Source organism: Eublepharis macularius, chromosome 3, assembly GCF_028583425.1.
Source record: "Eublepharis macularius isolate TG4126 chromosome 3, MPM_Emac_v1.0, whole genome shotgun sequence".
Lineage (NCBI taxonomy): Eukaryota > Metazoa > Chordata > Lepidosauria > Squamata > Eublepharidae > Eublepharis > Eublepharis macularius.
The window spans coordinates 23001328-23016499 of record NC_072792.1 but is presented as its reverse complement, the minus strand read 5'-3'; the positions used below and the strand labels follow the sequence as shown (position 1 = coordinate 23016499).

The following is a 15172-nucleotide window of genomic DNA, read 5'->3' as shown; positions in this document are numbered from 1 at the left end:
GTGGTGCCCAAATGAGGGCACCACAGTACTGCAAATGAGGTCTAACTAGAGTAAAGTGATGCCATCACCTCATGTGATATGGACACTATACTTAATTTAATTTAATTTATTGGACTTTTTGTCTGCCTTCTCTGCAAGCGGGCTCAACATAACAATAATACAGTAAAAAGCATAAACATGCATAATAAACGGATAAAATGAAAACACCACAATAAAAAAAATTAAAGCCATAGTATCCAAACTGTGGTACTTCTGTAGATACAGCCTAAAATCGTATTTGCCATTTTAGCTTCAGCATCACATTGCTGACTCATGTTCAGCATATGATCTTCTAAGACCTCTAGCTCCTTCTTTATGAAATATTTCCTGTAAACTTCTCCAATGTCCTTATTTTTTTCCGATGGCAGCAATGAAAAAGATGCTTAACAGGACCATCCTACTGGTTTGTTTCCCCCCCCCTCCTTATGGAATGGAATATCTTGTGGAATGGATTGTTAGGAATTCCAGTTTTTACAGCTGAAAGTCTATAATGGTGGGTCAAAAGAATGGGTTGTTCCCTGCATGTTCTCAGAACTGCTAAAATCCTGTTCAGTTATTCTGTTCGAGATCCTTAAGCATTGTACTTCTCCTTTTTCTCTGATTCTTTGACCTCTATTCTTGCTGGGTTTTCCCAAGTGTCTTGGGGGACCTTTGGCTCAGGGTAGTGTTGCTATAAGATGCTTTCACAACGGAGAGATGAACCTTTGGTTGAAGAACTTTTTGCATACCGACCTGCGAGTATAAATGGCTGAACAAGTATAATGAGATACTAAGTAGAGGGAAAATACTTCCAAAAAAGCTTGTAAGTAGTCACACATGTTAGGAGGCATCTCCTGACCCATTACTGGTTGGTTGTCCCTTGTAAGGCCAGAATTGTAGTTGGAAGCACTGGGGAAGAACTATGGCTCCAAAAGTTAAGGAAGCCTGTTAACTATATAACAGACGTGTACTCTAGACACATATTGGTGTAAATATGACCCATTTTCCAATTCCAGCCAATCCCACAAAAATTGCCCAAGTCTAAGGAAGATGGCTTATTTTGGCTCCCTCACTCTTAAGGACGCTTGGTTTAGGTTCTTAAAGATGCTCTCTAGTTTACCGTACCTTACCATTTTTGGATTGGCCCGTGTTTGGCATAAGTAATACTTCCCTATAGCTGCTTGTAAACCCTTGAAGTTCTTGCATGAGCTTTTCTTGCCAAATGATCTGAGTTAAAAAAATAAACATAAAATCTTAAATCTCTTGAATTGATGTGCGTTTTCTTCTGTTCAAGGTTGGTCGATTTGAAATCAACCTCATCAGTCCAGACTCTAAATCTGTTGTGTTTGAGAAGAACTTTAAAGATATCTCATCATGTTCTCAGGTAGGTGTTCAAAGTTAGACCAAAGACTGTTTGGGGGAAAAGGCATTAACATTTTGCGAGCAAATAAATTAGTCTGGAAAAATGAAAGAAAGAATGAATGTACAGAGAGATTGCTTGGTCATTATTACTTCATGCTTTCAATTGTTTATACACTTTTTCAGATAGCATTTATTGTATGAGGCCAAAGGCCATTACAGTTGAAGCATACAAGATAAACACGGGGATTTATATTATATTCTATGCAGGGCTTTTTTTTCTGGGAAAAGAGGTCGTGGAACTCAGTGGGTTGCCCTTGGAGAAAATGCTCACATGGCTGGTGGCCCCGCCCCCTGATCTCCAGACAGAGGGGAGTTTAGATTGCCCTCTGTGCCGCTGAGCGGCACGGAGGTCAATCTAATCTCCCCTCTGTCTGGAGATCAGGGGGCGGGGCCACCAGCCATGTGACCATTTTCAAGAGGTTCTGGAACTCCGTTCCACCGCGTTCCTGCTGAAAAAAAGCCCTGATTCTATGTCGTAGAGAATAGTAAAAGTAGAATTGGCGACAACTGAAGATTTGATACTTCTGAAGTGCATGCTGTACAATTATTGTCTCTCACTTGAGTGCCTCCCATACTAGAAGGACTCTAACCATAATATTTTAGATTGCCAAAGGTCATATTTTATATCCTCACCACTGAATGCTTTTGATCTGATAACTAACCTACTTATGAAACAAGCAATTTCAGTCTTGGTTCAGTCATACAAGGAAAACACGTCTTTCTCAATTTAAAGAGATGAAGAATGACAGGGCATTTCTTGATGCTGGCTCTGATCATAGTCTGGCTGAGGGCTACAAATTGTTCATCACCAATGGTGGCTTGGAATGAGAACGAGCATTTCCACATGCGCCTGAAGACGCTTTTAGCCTCATTTTGTGGGTGCGTATTTGCATACCCATTCATTATACATGAACAGTCATGTGTAAGGCTGTTCACTGCTGGATCGTGGCAAATACTACTTTTCTTCAAAAGTTGCCATAAGGTAGTGCCTAGCTACATAATTATCTGGGGTTGAGTGCATTGTACAATGTGCCTTCCTTTTTGTACAAAGTGTCTTGCTTTTTTTAACAACCACATTTCATTATTTCTGCAGATATTACATTATTTCTGCGTTCTCTAATTTTCCTAGGCTAAAATAACATCACTTGAAAATGCTTTTGAATGACTGTAATGGTAGCACCAGAGTGGTTTTTAAGTAGATGTAGGTGTATGTGTAGAACTTTGTACAGTTTGCTCAATTATGAACGTAAATGCTTTATCAGTATAATAAAGCATTTACGTTTGCCACTGCAATCACGGTCTCGCATGTTCTGCTTAATTGCCAATTATATGCAGACTTGCGTTTCAAATACTTAAATGCAGAATTAGTTAATATGGGGGGCCTCCCAGATTCCTTAAAGGTCTTTCACCTTCTGAATGACTCCCTTCCTAAAACCACCAAGAATGTAGCAATGTTTTTCTATACAGCTATAGAATGCCATCAGGAGTGGTTCCAGAAGTAATTTGGTTTTTCTATGTTTTCTGTATGGTGTACATTGTGCCAACCGATGCCAATAAAGGCTAACTGACTGACATAACATTGCATGCCTGGAGTAGCTACGTGTCAGGTGTTCACCTGTCATACCCAACAAGACTCTTTGTAATGTTTATTTGTGCTCTGATGCTCTGGGTATAACTAGGGCTGTGCGCTTCAGGTTTCCGATTCGAGTAAATTACCCGAATCGGACCCGATCCGGAAAGGTTCTGGATATCTGAATCGGGGCCAGCATGCTGAGTTTAAAGGGCCCCACCACTGCTTGCAAGCAGTGGCAGGGCTCTTTAAACATCATCCCACCCCCACCCACCTTGTTGGCGGCAGTCGCCACAGCCTGAGCCTGCGGGGCATTGGGGAAGGCTGGAGCTGCCTCCTCCAGCTCCTCCTGCCCCTCAAATGGCTGCAGCACACTGGCACCGCAGCAGCCATTTGAGGGGCAGGAAGGGCTGGAGGAGGCGCAGAAAGCCGCTTCGGAATTAAGGTATTTCCGAAATTTTTTCCCGAATCAACCCCCTCCTGCACACTTCTAGGTATAACTAAAGGCTGAAGCTATTTCTAGACTGTGAGGTGAAAGTATGCAATGGCTGTCTCTACTGTTATTTGTATGTTCTCCTACACTCCTCTCGCCTGAGCCTGGGAAGAGGCGCTTGCATGGACACCCATGACCTTGAGACTTTTCCTACATCATCTCTGCTTTTTCCCGCCTAGAGGCTTCCTCTTGAACTTAGCTGACCGTTACCTCAAGGGGGTGGGGATTTGGGAGTTCACCCATGCTTAGAATCCTATATATGCTTTATGCCTGTAGAGAATTGCCATTTCTGTCAAAGCTAGCGTACAATCCTGAAACTGGTAGCTTATCGATAAAGTTCATTAATTCATACAGTGAAGTCTTTTTGAGGGTTACCTGGCACATCCTTACGCTATGTGAATTTCCTCATCCTGTAACGAATAGTAAAAATAGTTTTCTTTGAAATGTTGAATCACCCTGCTAGGAGTGAACCACAGTGAAAATGAACCCTCCATTTCAATTACGTGAAAACAAACAAGAGAACTAATAGTAATAATTGTGGTTGGTGAGTGGGATACTTGCTTCAGTAATAAGTCCACCAGGCCAAAAGCTCTGCTGTGCATGGGAAGGCCCAGAAAAGTTGGAATTACTGCAAGAGAGAGACTCACAATTTCAGATTTTTCCATGTGCTCCACAGAGAAAAATCTCACTGAGAGTCCTGTTGGATATGCAAGAGGACTCTAAAGTAAAGAATAGACCATGTGTGTAGGACAGGTTCTCTTGATGAGGAGGTTTCTGGAGGTTTCTCTGTCCCTATACCCTCCCATCTTTACCATTAAAGGGAATACAGTGTTGGTATCTTGTCCATGGGCCCTAGACCAGACAGGGTGATCATATGAAAAGAAGGAACTGATGAAGTGACTCCTAGTGCATCAAATGGGAGCAAACAACCTCCTTTACTGACCTCTGTGGAAGCTTCGGTGTAACTCTATAAAATATTCAGTGGTTATATGGATAACCCTCTGTTGGCTTGGCCAGCTGTTGAGTGACTGTATTCTGTCCTGTTCAAAAGAGGGGTATGTGCCCACACTCACTTAAAAAAAAAAAGTAAAGTAAAACAAAACCAAGGACTAATGTTTGTCTCCACCTGTGTCCTGGGGAGATAGTCTCTAATTTATGAGACAACTGTATTTTTAAGTGCAGTCCTGTGCAGTTATTTCAGGGACCCCCGATCTTGTTGAGCCTACGGGCACTTTTGGAATTTTGAAAACATTGAGTGGATACTCACCACCAGGGCTTTTTTTCTGCTGGAACGCGGTGGAACGGAGTTCCAGAACCTCTTGAAAATGGTCACATGGCTGGTGGCCCCACCCCCTGATCTCCAGACAGAGGGGAGTTTAGATTGCCCTCCACGCCATGGAGGGCAATCTAAACTCCCCTCTGTCTGGAGATCAGGGGGCAGGGCCACCAGTCATGTGACCATTTTCTCCGAGGGCAACCCACTGAGTTCCACCACCTCTTTTCCCAGAAAAAAAGTCCTGCTCACCACCATGGGGGGAGTGGCACAGCCATTCACCAAATGTCTGCCATAGGGTCTGAGTCCAGCATCAAATATTGGAAGGTTCCTAGCCAAGGGTCTTCCGGTTAGATGAACAGATGTTTCTGTGTGGGTGCTCCTTGCAGACAGAAAGCTGATTCTCCTGGAATCTTCTAAAGTACCTGCCGCTTCAAAGAGATGGAGGAAAGTCAGGATTAGCTCTTAGCTTTGGGGGAAATATGCTTTTAGGGAAAGAAGGAAGCAAGCATCAGAAAACATAGTGGCTGGCACCATGTTGAGGATTACTGGACTAGAATAACTGTGTAAGATTGTACTGTTAATCCTGATAAAAATTACTAACCATTGGCAAATGTACGTCAACTAACTCCAGTAAAATTTGGTTATTTTTCCCGTTCTTCATATAGGGCATAAAAAACATTGATCACTTTGGTTTTATATGTCGTGAATCTACTGAACCTGGGATAAATCAATATGTTTGCTATGTATTCCAGTGTGCAAACGAATCATTGGTAAGTGTATTACAACTTCTCTTGTATTTTAATTTTAATTACAAAACCTTCTAATCCACCTCTCTCACAACCCAGGACAACCCACTGCAGGTTTCGGCTTGTTCAGTGGTTTTCATCTTAACAGTTGTAAGCCATGTTGGCAGAGTATCTACACAACAATACTCATGTGACCTAATTAAAGAGTAAAGAAAGTTTATTTAGAACTAAAATACTTGATAGTAAAGTGGAGAGAGAGACACCTCTAGTTATCTAGTGGGCTGAGAGAGTTTCCAAGAAGAAGCAGGATATTGCCTTGAGAGTAGCATTCTGGAGGCAAAACAAGGAAATGACACTCAACAGAAAAAGAGGTGCTGCTCTCACGTTCCTATCTGAGTAACCCTTGCTGGTCTCTGTAGGATCTTCTTCTCTTTCTCTTTGTGCACCAGGCATTACTTCTTTCAACACCCCTTCTCAAAGTCTAGTGTACAAAATCCACAAGAGTCATCTTCTTATGTAGACTTTCTAACTTTTCTCGAGAAAGTGGCTTGGTGAGAACATCTGAAATCATTTCTTCTTTTGGACAATACTATAACTCAACAAACTCTTCTTGCATGTTTCTTACTAGATCAAAGATCAAGATCAAAAGAGTTTATAGCCATAGGCCATCACAATTCACTAAACATTGACCAATAAACAATTAAGCAATTGTTTCTTGCTATGTAATGCTTTATATCTGTGTGTACAGTTCTCGAGTTGATCTCCATCTTTGCAAGAAAAGTCTTCCATTTGTTGTAGCATCCACTTGAGTTGACTGCACACTTCTAATGCTGATACATATTCAGCTTCATTAGAGATGCCGCTACAGTTTTTTGCTTCCTGCTTGCCCAGCTGACAGCTTCTCCATCATAGAAGAACAATTGTTCACCGGTGGACTTTCTGTCTGTAGTGTCTCCTACCCTATCGGCATATATTTATCCCACTTATCTGGACTTATCACTTGCTGGTGACTTGATTTTCAGATGTGCAGTGCCACTTAGGTATCTTGCTAGATTCTTGACTGCATTCCAGTCATTTTTGTTTGGTGACTCATTTTTCTTGCATAGTATTCCAACTTCTGCTACAATGTCAGGCCATCACCCTACATATGTATAACAGTTTTCCAGTTGCTTCTCTGTACCATTTGTTGTTGAGTAGAGGTTCATTGTTCCCATTTTGTTTCAGGTAGTGAAACCTGAAGTGCCTACTGGTCTGGCTCCTTTCATGTTCATGTGGTCTAGAAATTCTAGAATTTTCTGTTTCTGGTTAAGATAGTTCCCATCTTCCTCTTGCTCTACGTGTATTCCAAGATAGTAATTGATTCATTTTAATATGTAGTAATTGCTAGTAATTAGAATAATTTTAATATGCCTTAATATTGTAGTATCTTGCTTAATTAAAAAGATTAGAGTTTTTTTCAATAAAGATTTAAACTCTAAAGAAAGTCTCTATATACAAGAACTCACATAAAAACTTTGTCCTGAGAAGCAAGGTCTCTAAAGAGAGACTTATTTTCGGACCTTATGTGAAATTCTGAGACTGTCCCAATTTTGTGATATAAATCTCCATGCTGGATAGTTTAGAAGCTCTAATGATGGTAGTCAAGAGTAGAGATGGGCACGAACCGCATTATGAACATCAAAACCCCACAAAAATGGCAATCGTGCAATCGTGACCCGGCGGATCGTGATCGGCCACGGCCAACGATCCAGCGGTCGGGAGAGGCTTGGTTCGGGGTGTTCGGGTGCAGTTCGGGAAGCCAGACACTCAGGCACCAGCAATCTATTCCTCTGGCAATGGAGCCCGGGGGAGGCCTGAGCTCCGTCTGCCCTTTTTCTGTCGCCCTGGAAACCCAAATGGAAGCCCAGCTTTCCTTGATCAGCAGGGCTTCCTTCCAACCACGGAGCTGCAAAGCAGTTACAAGTTGGGAGAAGACACTCAGGGGAGGGAGGGGGGAGGGGGTGTTCTGTAGCCATGGGCACTCCAATCTCATCCCTGCAAACCCTGATAGGCAGCTCTGACAGCCAAACACAGACCTCCTGTGTTGCTGAATGGGACCCATTCTTATAAATAGCCATGGTCTCCCAGGCTGGGTTTCACTTTCTGCGAGCAGTGGAGTGGGACAGAGCTCTTGCTTGCCACTTGCTAGCCTTTGGGGAGAGAGACTGAGAGTACAATTGAGCTTGGCATCACCCACCGTTCCTGTATCGCTGGGAACACTGGCGCGCCCCACTTTGCCCTCCACGAACCACGATCCGGTTCGGGAACGGGAGATGTTCATTGCTGTTCGGGAATTCGGAATCGTGGTCCGCACCGAACCACGATCTGCTGGTTCGATAATTTTTTTTGGTTCGTGCCCATATCTAGTCAAGAGTGCCCTCAAATCATAGCTGACTTATGGCAACTCCTGGCGAGGTTTTCATGGCAAGAGACTAACAGAGGTTGTTTGCCATTGCCTTACTCTGCAACCCTGGTCTTCGTTCAGGTCTTCTATCCAATTACTAGCCAATGACAACCCTGCTTAGCTTCTGAGATCTGATGAGATCAGGTTCACCTGGGCTATTCAGGTCAGGACAGAAGCTCTAATGAGGTACAGATAAACCAGCCACTCCAGTTGAATCATTGTTCTATTAGTCCCCGCCCCCCTCCTCTCCACCAATACATGGTCAGCTGCATCACCATGGAGTAAGGAATATGATATGCTCTCTAGGATTTTGTTTATTTCCTTTGTTGGTTATATTCTACCTTTCTTGCTGATGCAGAGGAGTAGCTGTGTTAGTCTGTAGTAGCAAAATCAAAAAGAGTCCAGTAGCACCTTTAAGACTAACCAACTTTATTGTAGCATAAGCTTCTGAGAATCACAGTTCTCTTCTGTGATTCTCAGAAGCTTATGCTACAATAAAGTTGGTTAGTCTTAAAGGTGCTACTGGACTCTTTTTGATCTTTCTTGCTGAGACTCAGTGTGGAAATCAAAAGTCTTTGTTGCTGTCTGCACTACAGCCAATGAGAATGCGGGAATCCCAGAAGCCTTATAATTATAAAGTGCACATTTTTGACCCTGATTGTCTGGACGAATACTTTGCTCAGAAATCATTAAAAATGGAGCCGTCCCACAGTTGCAAAGAAGATGGGTGGTCTTGAGTGAGTCTAGAATTTTACTCCAGATATCAAAAGTGTATTGGCGGGGGGTGGGCGGGACTGTTCTGCTGTATGGATAGTAAATATCACCTACACGGGAGATCTGGCAACCATGGATGGCCTCAGAATTCATGCTCTCCATGTATAATTGTTAGTATTCGGCTGTGTTAGTTCATTAAAAGTTTCAAATTGAAAAGTTTTTGAGTGTTGGATGTTAGGAAAGCAACCCCAAATGAATAAAAAAACCACAATTGAGCAAATAACCAAAAGACTCTTTAACCAAGATCTCTGAAAATGAATTTTTTAGCTCTTGTGATCTATAAGACTTTAATAGAACAGGTAAGATGTGACAACTGAGTGTATAATTTGTTTGTAAAGAGTAAAATTGTTATAGCCCCTATATCTTCCAGTAAAGTTCTCTAGTCAAAGATGAAGGTCTCATTTCTTTCCTTACAATTATCATCATCTTTTTTTTTTTGGTACCCAAATATAAAGAGAGAAGTTCAAAGCTGACAAGAAGCTAATGTTATTCCAGATCAGAAAACACTGATCGTTTAGATGTTTTTAAGGTTCAGTTTCTGCTTGACAACCCAGATGTGGAAATAACTGAAACAGTAGCAAAGTTTCTCTACAGTGCCATGGCTGTACGCCCTGACAAGTAATATCCTGTATTGGTTTTGCTACACTGTTGTCCTGTTCCTATCTGTAATTTTAATCTTACTCTGTATGGACTCGTTTCTGTATTTAAAATTTTATATTATATATATGCCGATAAAGGCTTGCTTGGCTTGGTCAATTCTCCCCACCCCTTCAAAGTCTAGGTGCCTTAAACGGCGCAGTCTCCTCATTTAAAAAATAGGAAGAGAACACATATATTTGAAAAGCTTTTACTAAGGCATGAAAATGCATTTGAATTTCTATACTGGTTGAGGGGAAACCATCTAACCTTTGACCCGGTTTCCCCGTAGAGAATGCCAAGTTTGGCAGCCTTTAACAGGGAGAGTGTGGGAATCTTGCACTCCTCTGTTTGTGATGGTGTCACGGCAAGACCCAGACTGGCGTCGGGGTACAATAAAGGCAGACGAGTTGTTCAGTTGGTTACAAATGGGCTTCAGCTTTTCTTTCATTCCTCCATATCCCAGAATATTAAGGGTGCAGTACCCCTAGCTTCTCTACCATCAGTGAAGGTGTGGGATTCTTGATACATTCATTATGGTTATCAGCATGGGTCATTTCATAGAAAAAGAGCTGGAGGAACTCATTAGTATAACTCATTAGCACAACTCATTAGCATATGCCACGCCCCTTGACAGCACCAGAAGTGTGTCATTAGCATAGCTGATTTGTATATGCCACACTCCCTGACATCACCTAGCCTGGCTGTTTTGGACCCAATCCTGGCCATTCAGGGCCGAAATTGGGCCCAAAATGGCAAAAAGGGGCTGAAAATGGCCCAAAAGGAGCCCAAAATGGTCAGGATCAAGCCACTGCTGAGTGGGAGAGTGATCCACCACCCATCGGAGGCCTGATTTGGGCCATTTTGGCCCCAATTCAGGCTGAAATGTGCCCAAAATGGCCGAGAGTCAGGTGGGCGGGGTCACCTGACATGTAACCTCTTTGGAGAAGTGCCGGAACTGCATTCCTGCGCATTCCCCCTCGAAATGAGCCCTGGTTATCAGAACTTTCCCAGCTTTTATCAAATAGTTTGTCTGATGCATCAAACCATTGTTCATGCTAATAAAGCAAGTATGAAACAGAATTGCAGCCTAAAGCGAGCATGTGCATCACAAACAATGAGCTACAGGCATAATATTCTGGAAAATTCTCCTGCAGGAACGAAAGCTTGCTCAGCACTTTACATCATGCGGTGCCTTTGACTTCTAATTCTACTCGCTGGTTTCAGACTCTGAACATTTTTTATTGTGTGATGATAAGTGGTATTAAAACGTGTGGGTTTAATGTTCTGCTTTTTGTTTTCCGTCAGGTTGACGAGGTGATGCTCACTCTCAAGCAAGCTTTTAGCACTGCTGCAGCCCTCCAGAATGCCAAGACTCAGATTAAGCTGTGTGAAGCCTGTCCGATGCACTCGCTACATAAGCTCTGCGAAAGGATTGAAGGTAGCCGAGGGCCTTTGGTTTCTTGCTTCCTTCAAATTGAATGTGTGTGTGTAAAGTGCTGTCAAGTTGCAGACAACTTACGGCAACCCTGTAGGTTGCAGTAACCTCAAGACAAGAGGTTAACAGAGGTGGTTTGCCATTGCCTGCCCACGTGTAACAATCATGGACTGCCGTGCTAGTCTCACATCCAAATACTAACCAGGGCTGACCCTGCTTAGCTTCCGAGATCTGAACTTAGTCTCCCTGATGAGGCCTGGGCTAAAAATAGATGGGGTTGCTCATTTCACACTGCAACAGAGCTGTTTTTTTGGTATGAAAAGGTTGCAGGTATAAGCCCTGTTGTGTGCATTGTTTCCTAGGATTGGTCCATAATTGGGTAGACTCTCGTACAAGATTACAGAAGCCCTGCTGTAGTTGTTTTCCCCATAAAACATGTACCTCCAGACCTCCTAAAACACTTTGGGACTGGCGCCAATCCCCATGGCAGCTATCTTTGGGTGGTGCCGACAACCTGTTATAATAACCCCAGTAGTGCTTAGAGATGCAACAAGTTTGGGAATCCCCAATCTAATCCAACATCTTGGATTCCCAAAGTGGTCAGTCAGATATTTCCTTGGAAGCCACCCAGAAGGGTGTGCATCTGGCGTTCACTATTAGTGCTTCTCATTAGGAAGGTGTTGCAGTCTCTTGATCCTTTTTTATAAGAGTTTTTATTAAAAGATTATTCCAAGTTAATTTTAAAAAATCACGAAGACAAAGAAGATAAAAAGGAAAGGAAAGAAAAAAGACAATAAGAATTGTCTTAGTATGAATTGCAGTGTCTTGATCGATTTAGTTTTTTTTGTCCTAGAAGCATTTTGGTTTCAGGAATGTTTATTCCCCTTCCTTCCGAAGTCCCCTCCTGTATAGTGGCCCTTTCTGCCCTTTGGGTCTTGCAGAGCATCAGAACTGTAGAGGGGACAGTGTCTGCAGTTCCTAGTTCCCCCTTTCCTACTGGGTGTCTCCTCTGCAGCCTGAGAAGAGAGTTGAGAGATCTGCTTGACCTGCTTCCAAGCCCCTTGTGAAGGCAGTACAGCAGGCTACCTGTGCTCAGCCAGCTCTCCTGTCGTCTCATAAGACTTTGGGGGCATCTTGTACTGCATCTCCTCTCTTTCCCCCCCTTCCCATTGCGCTGGCTAAACTGCCAACAGCTGTTGAAAGTAGTGGCTGCATTAGAGCCTTAAAAGGCCCAAACTGAGTTGCTGCTGTTGCAGCAATGCGGCAGCCCTCCTTGTTGCCCCCATCTTGGTGGATTCTGTATTGCTGGGTGACCATCCAACAAGTCCTGGTAGGTATGCTGGGAACCTGTGCCCTGAGAGGTGTTTGGGAATCAGGCCTGGAAGGGGAAAGCATCACTGTGATGCTTTGACATCACTTTCTGGTAGAGACCCAATTTAGTGTAGAGGTTAGGAGCGGCAGGACTCTAATCTGGAGAGCCGGGTTTGATTCCCCACTCCTCCACTTGAAGCCAGCTGGTTGACATTGGGTAGGTCACAGCTCTCTCAGCCCCACCCACTTCACAGGGTGATTGTCTTGAGGATAATAATAACACACTTTGTAAACCTCTCTGAATGGATGTTAAGTTGTCCTGAAGGGTGGTATAGAAATCGAATGTTGTTGTTGTTAGTTTGCGAGGCCGAGATTGATAACTGGTGGGAGATTAAGGGGGTGGAGATATGGGGGATGCCACATTGGCTGCAACGCTGCATCACATTCATCAAAAACCTGAGTTTACCATAGAATTTCCTGCAATTCCTACAGCTACCCTATGTCACTTCCATTTTTTCCCCAGAAGAGACGTAGCGACACACACAACCTACATTCCATACTCCCTTTGTTCCCAACCCCAACCCTCCAGCTGGTTGCCAGGCTCAAGATGGCAACCCTGGCTAACATAGAAGATACTGTGATACTGACAGTGTTATTTTCAGTTCCTGCAGCTTCACTGTTTTTCATTGCACTCCTGAAAACCTGCAGGAAGGGCCTGACAAGATTAGATTAGCACATCTGCAGGCCTGGGCCTTCTCTTGTGTACGAACTCTGTGGAATTCACTTCTGAGAAAGGCCTGAAAGAATCTCCATTGACAGGATAACTGCCAGTGAAAATGTTACTTTTTAGTTTTTGAATATTTGGGGGGATCTGGTCTGCTGTAATTTGTTAGTGACTTTTCCTGTTAAGTGTAGGACATCTATTTTGAAAGTGCAGCTGATACATTTCAAATAAAAGTAAAGAGAGCAGAAGGGCTTACTCAAACGGACAGAGCTTCAAAAAGCTTCAAGCAGGATTTACTCTGCCTCTCTTCCCATGGTTGCTTGCCCTGGCACGACTTGTTTGTACCTGGATTGCACTGCTTCTCTTGGCAGAGAGAGGAGTCTCACTTTCTCTCTCTGGCTTGATTCTCTTCTGAAACTGTAGATGTTATCATCACAATAGCAAGAACTTAAATATTTTTAGCTCCCTCTGGTGACCAAACAGCCAATTAATATGGTGTGTTGTGCCTTCGCTGCAAGGAAACTGAGATTGTCTTGAGGCAAGACAAAAACAGGAGCAACATTTTCATTTTCAACTTTTTATTTTTTTAATATTATATTCTGCATAATAAGTTAAGAAAGGAAAATAAATACAACCTTACACATTACCTAACAAATAGTTTCCACTTCTTAGGTTCTAGCAAGACTATAAGCGGAAGGCTTCTGCTTTGCTTGGTAATAGAGATGGGCACGAATTGGGAAAATGCCACGAACCACGGTTTGTGGTTTGTCACGTTTCATGAACCACGAACTTTCACAAACTTGCCCCAGTTCGTGAACCGTTTTGTTTGGTTCATAGTTCGTCACTTCCTGGGACTGTAGAACAGTCAGAGATATCAAACTCACAATGAAAAGTTGCAATGGATGGAGTGGGATGGAGAAAAGTTGCAGTGGGATGGAGAAGAAGATTCTGTAACGCCATCCCACAGTTTCATGGCAAATTTTTGGTGCTGCAATGTATTTCAATGGAGCCAATGCAAGTCAATTGGCAGTGGACTTTTCCTGGGGGCAGCTGCTTTGGGGGTATATAACTCGGACATCCAAAATGCAATCTTTGCCAAACTTGGAGGGTGGCTGGAGGAGAGCCTGTTGAAGATTCTCTGCGAGTTTGGCATCTCAGTCAAGAGGGCCATTCTAGGGCCCCTGGAAATGACGAACCACGAACCAAACAAACGGCTCTAAAGTTCATCATTGTTCATCAGAAATGTGCTTCCACAAATTGCTGGTTCGTAAACCATGAACCGGTCCGGTTCGTCACGAACTTTGGTTCGTATTTTGGTTCGTATCCACCTCTACTTGGTAATAACTGACATAGGTTTCTTGAGATCCAAAACTGAAATTCTTGGGGAAGTCTGAATTTTGAAATGAATAGCCAGAATCCAATAACCTTTTTCTTTATATATAATTTCCCATGTATTAATACTTGGTCATAAAAAACACTTGCATTATGGAAGTATCGAAACAGATAGGGTGCTTCTTTATGACAGAGATTAGACATTCTGATATATAAATAGTCTAAGATAACGTTATGGAAATTGACTTTTGTGCCCTCCCCCGGTGGTTAATGTACCATGTGAAAATCCAGAAAACCAAAATTTGATGCACCTATTGCACAAAACATTAGGAAAAAATTACTCTTCTAAAAATGAAACTTTGATGCATAAAATAGTGACTGCACAGGGAGACTGCACAGGGATTTCTACTAGAAACCATCTAATGTCTTTTAATGCTTGTAGAAAGCAGGGTTTTTTCTGTTTGTAAACAGAGAGAGAATTTTAGACATGAAAATTGTGCTTGTGTCCACTTTCCTGCTTTGATTCTGAGCCTATGTCCAACCTGTAGGCCTTGTGTTTGAGTATGGAACTGATGCTGGCTAACTTCTGAAGTCCCAGGTTATGGTTGGAGGGCGTATGATTGAGCAGTCTTGCTGCAGCTGAGCAAATTGGACTTTGGCCAGTGCCTAGATCAATGACCTCCTGGGAACTGTATGGAGATTGTCTAGTGGTCCATGATGGAAGAAAAGTAGGATGGAAATAGATTTTTTAAAAATAATCTGATCAAGGTCTGATTTTTATTTTAGCCTGATGTTAAAAATCTGGGGTGAGCAAGACCCTGAAAATGGCCTCCATGTTTTACACAAAGGCTGATCTTCTGGATGGTCGAATATGATTCAATAGGCTATAAACTTCCCATTAAAGTTTCAGTTCAGACTTCGTATTTGGAGGTATACGACTCTGTGCAAGCAAAAACAATGGATGTCCTGTTGAATGAATGTAACCTTTG

At 42.8% G+C, this 15172-nt stretch overlaps 1 protein-coding gene across 4 annotated transcripts in view; it reads left to right on the top strand.

The window, feature by feature from the left end:
* Positions 1-15172, top strand: part of TBC1D4 (TBC1 domain family member 4) — a 120966-nt gene that overhangs the window by 56832 nt on the left and 48962 nt on the right. For all 4 annotated transcript variants that reach the window (XM_054973661.1, XM_054973659.1, XM_054973660.1 and 1 more), the window contains exons 3-5: positions 1313-1402; positions 5445-5549; positions 10687-10819. In XM_054973661.1, the coding sequence (XP_054829636.1) occupies positions 1313-1402; positions 5445-5549; positions 10687-10819 (328 nt within the window). The remainder of the gene's footprint in view (positions 1-1312; positions 1403-5444; positions 5550-10686; positions 10820-15172) is intronic.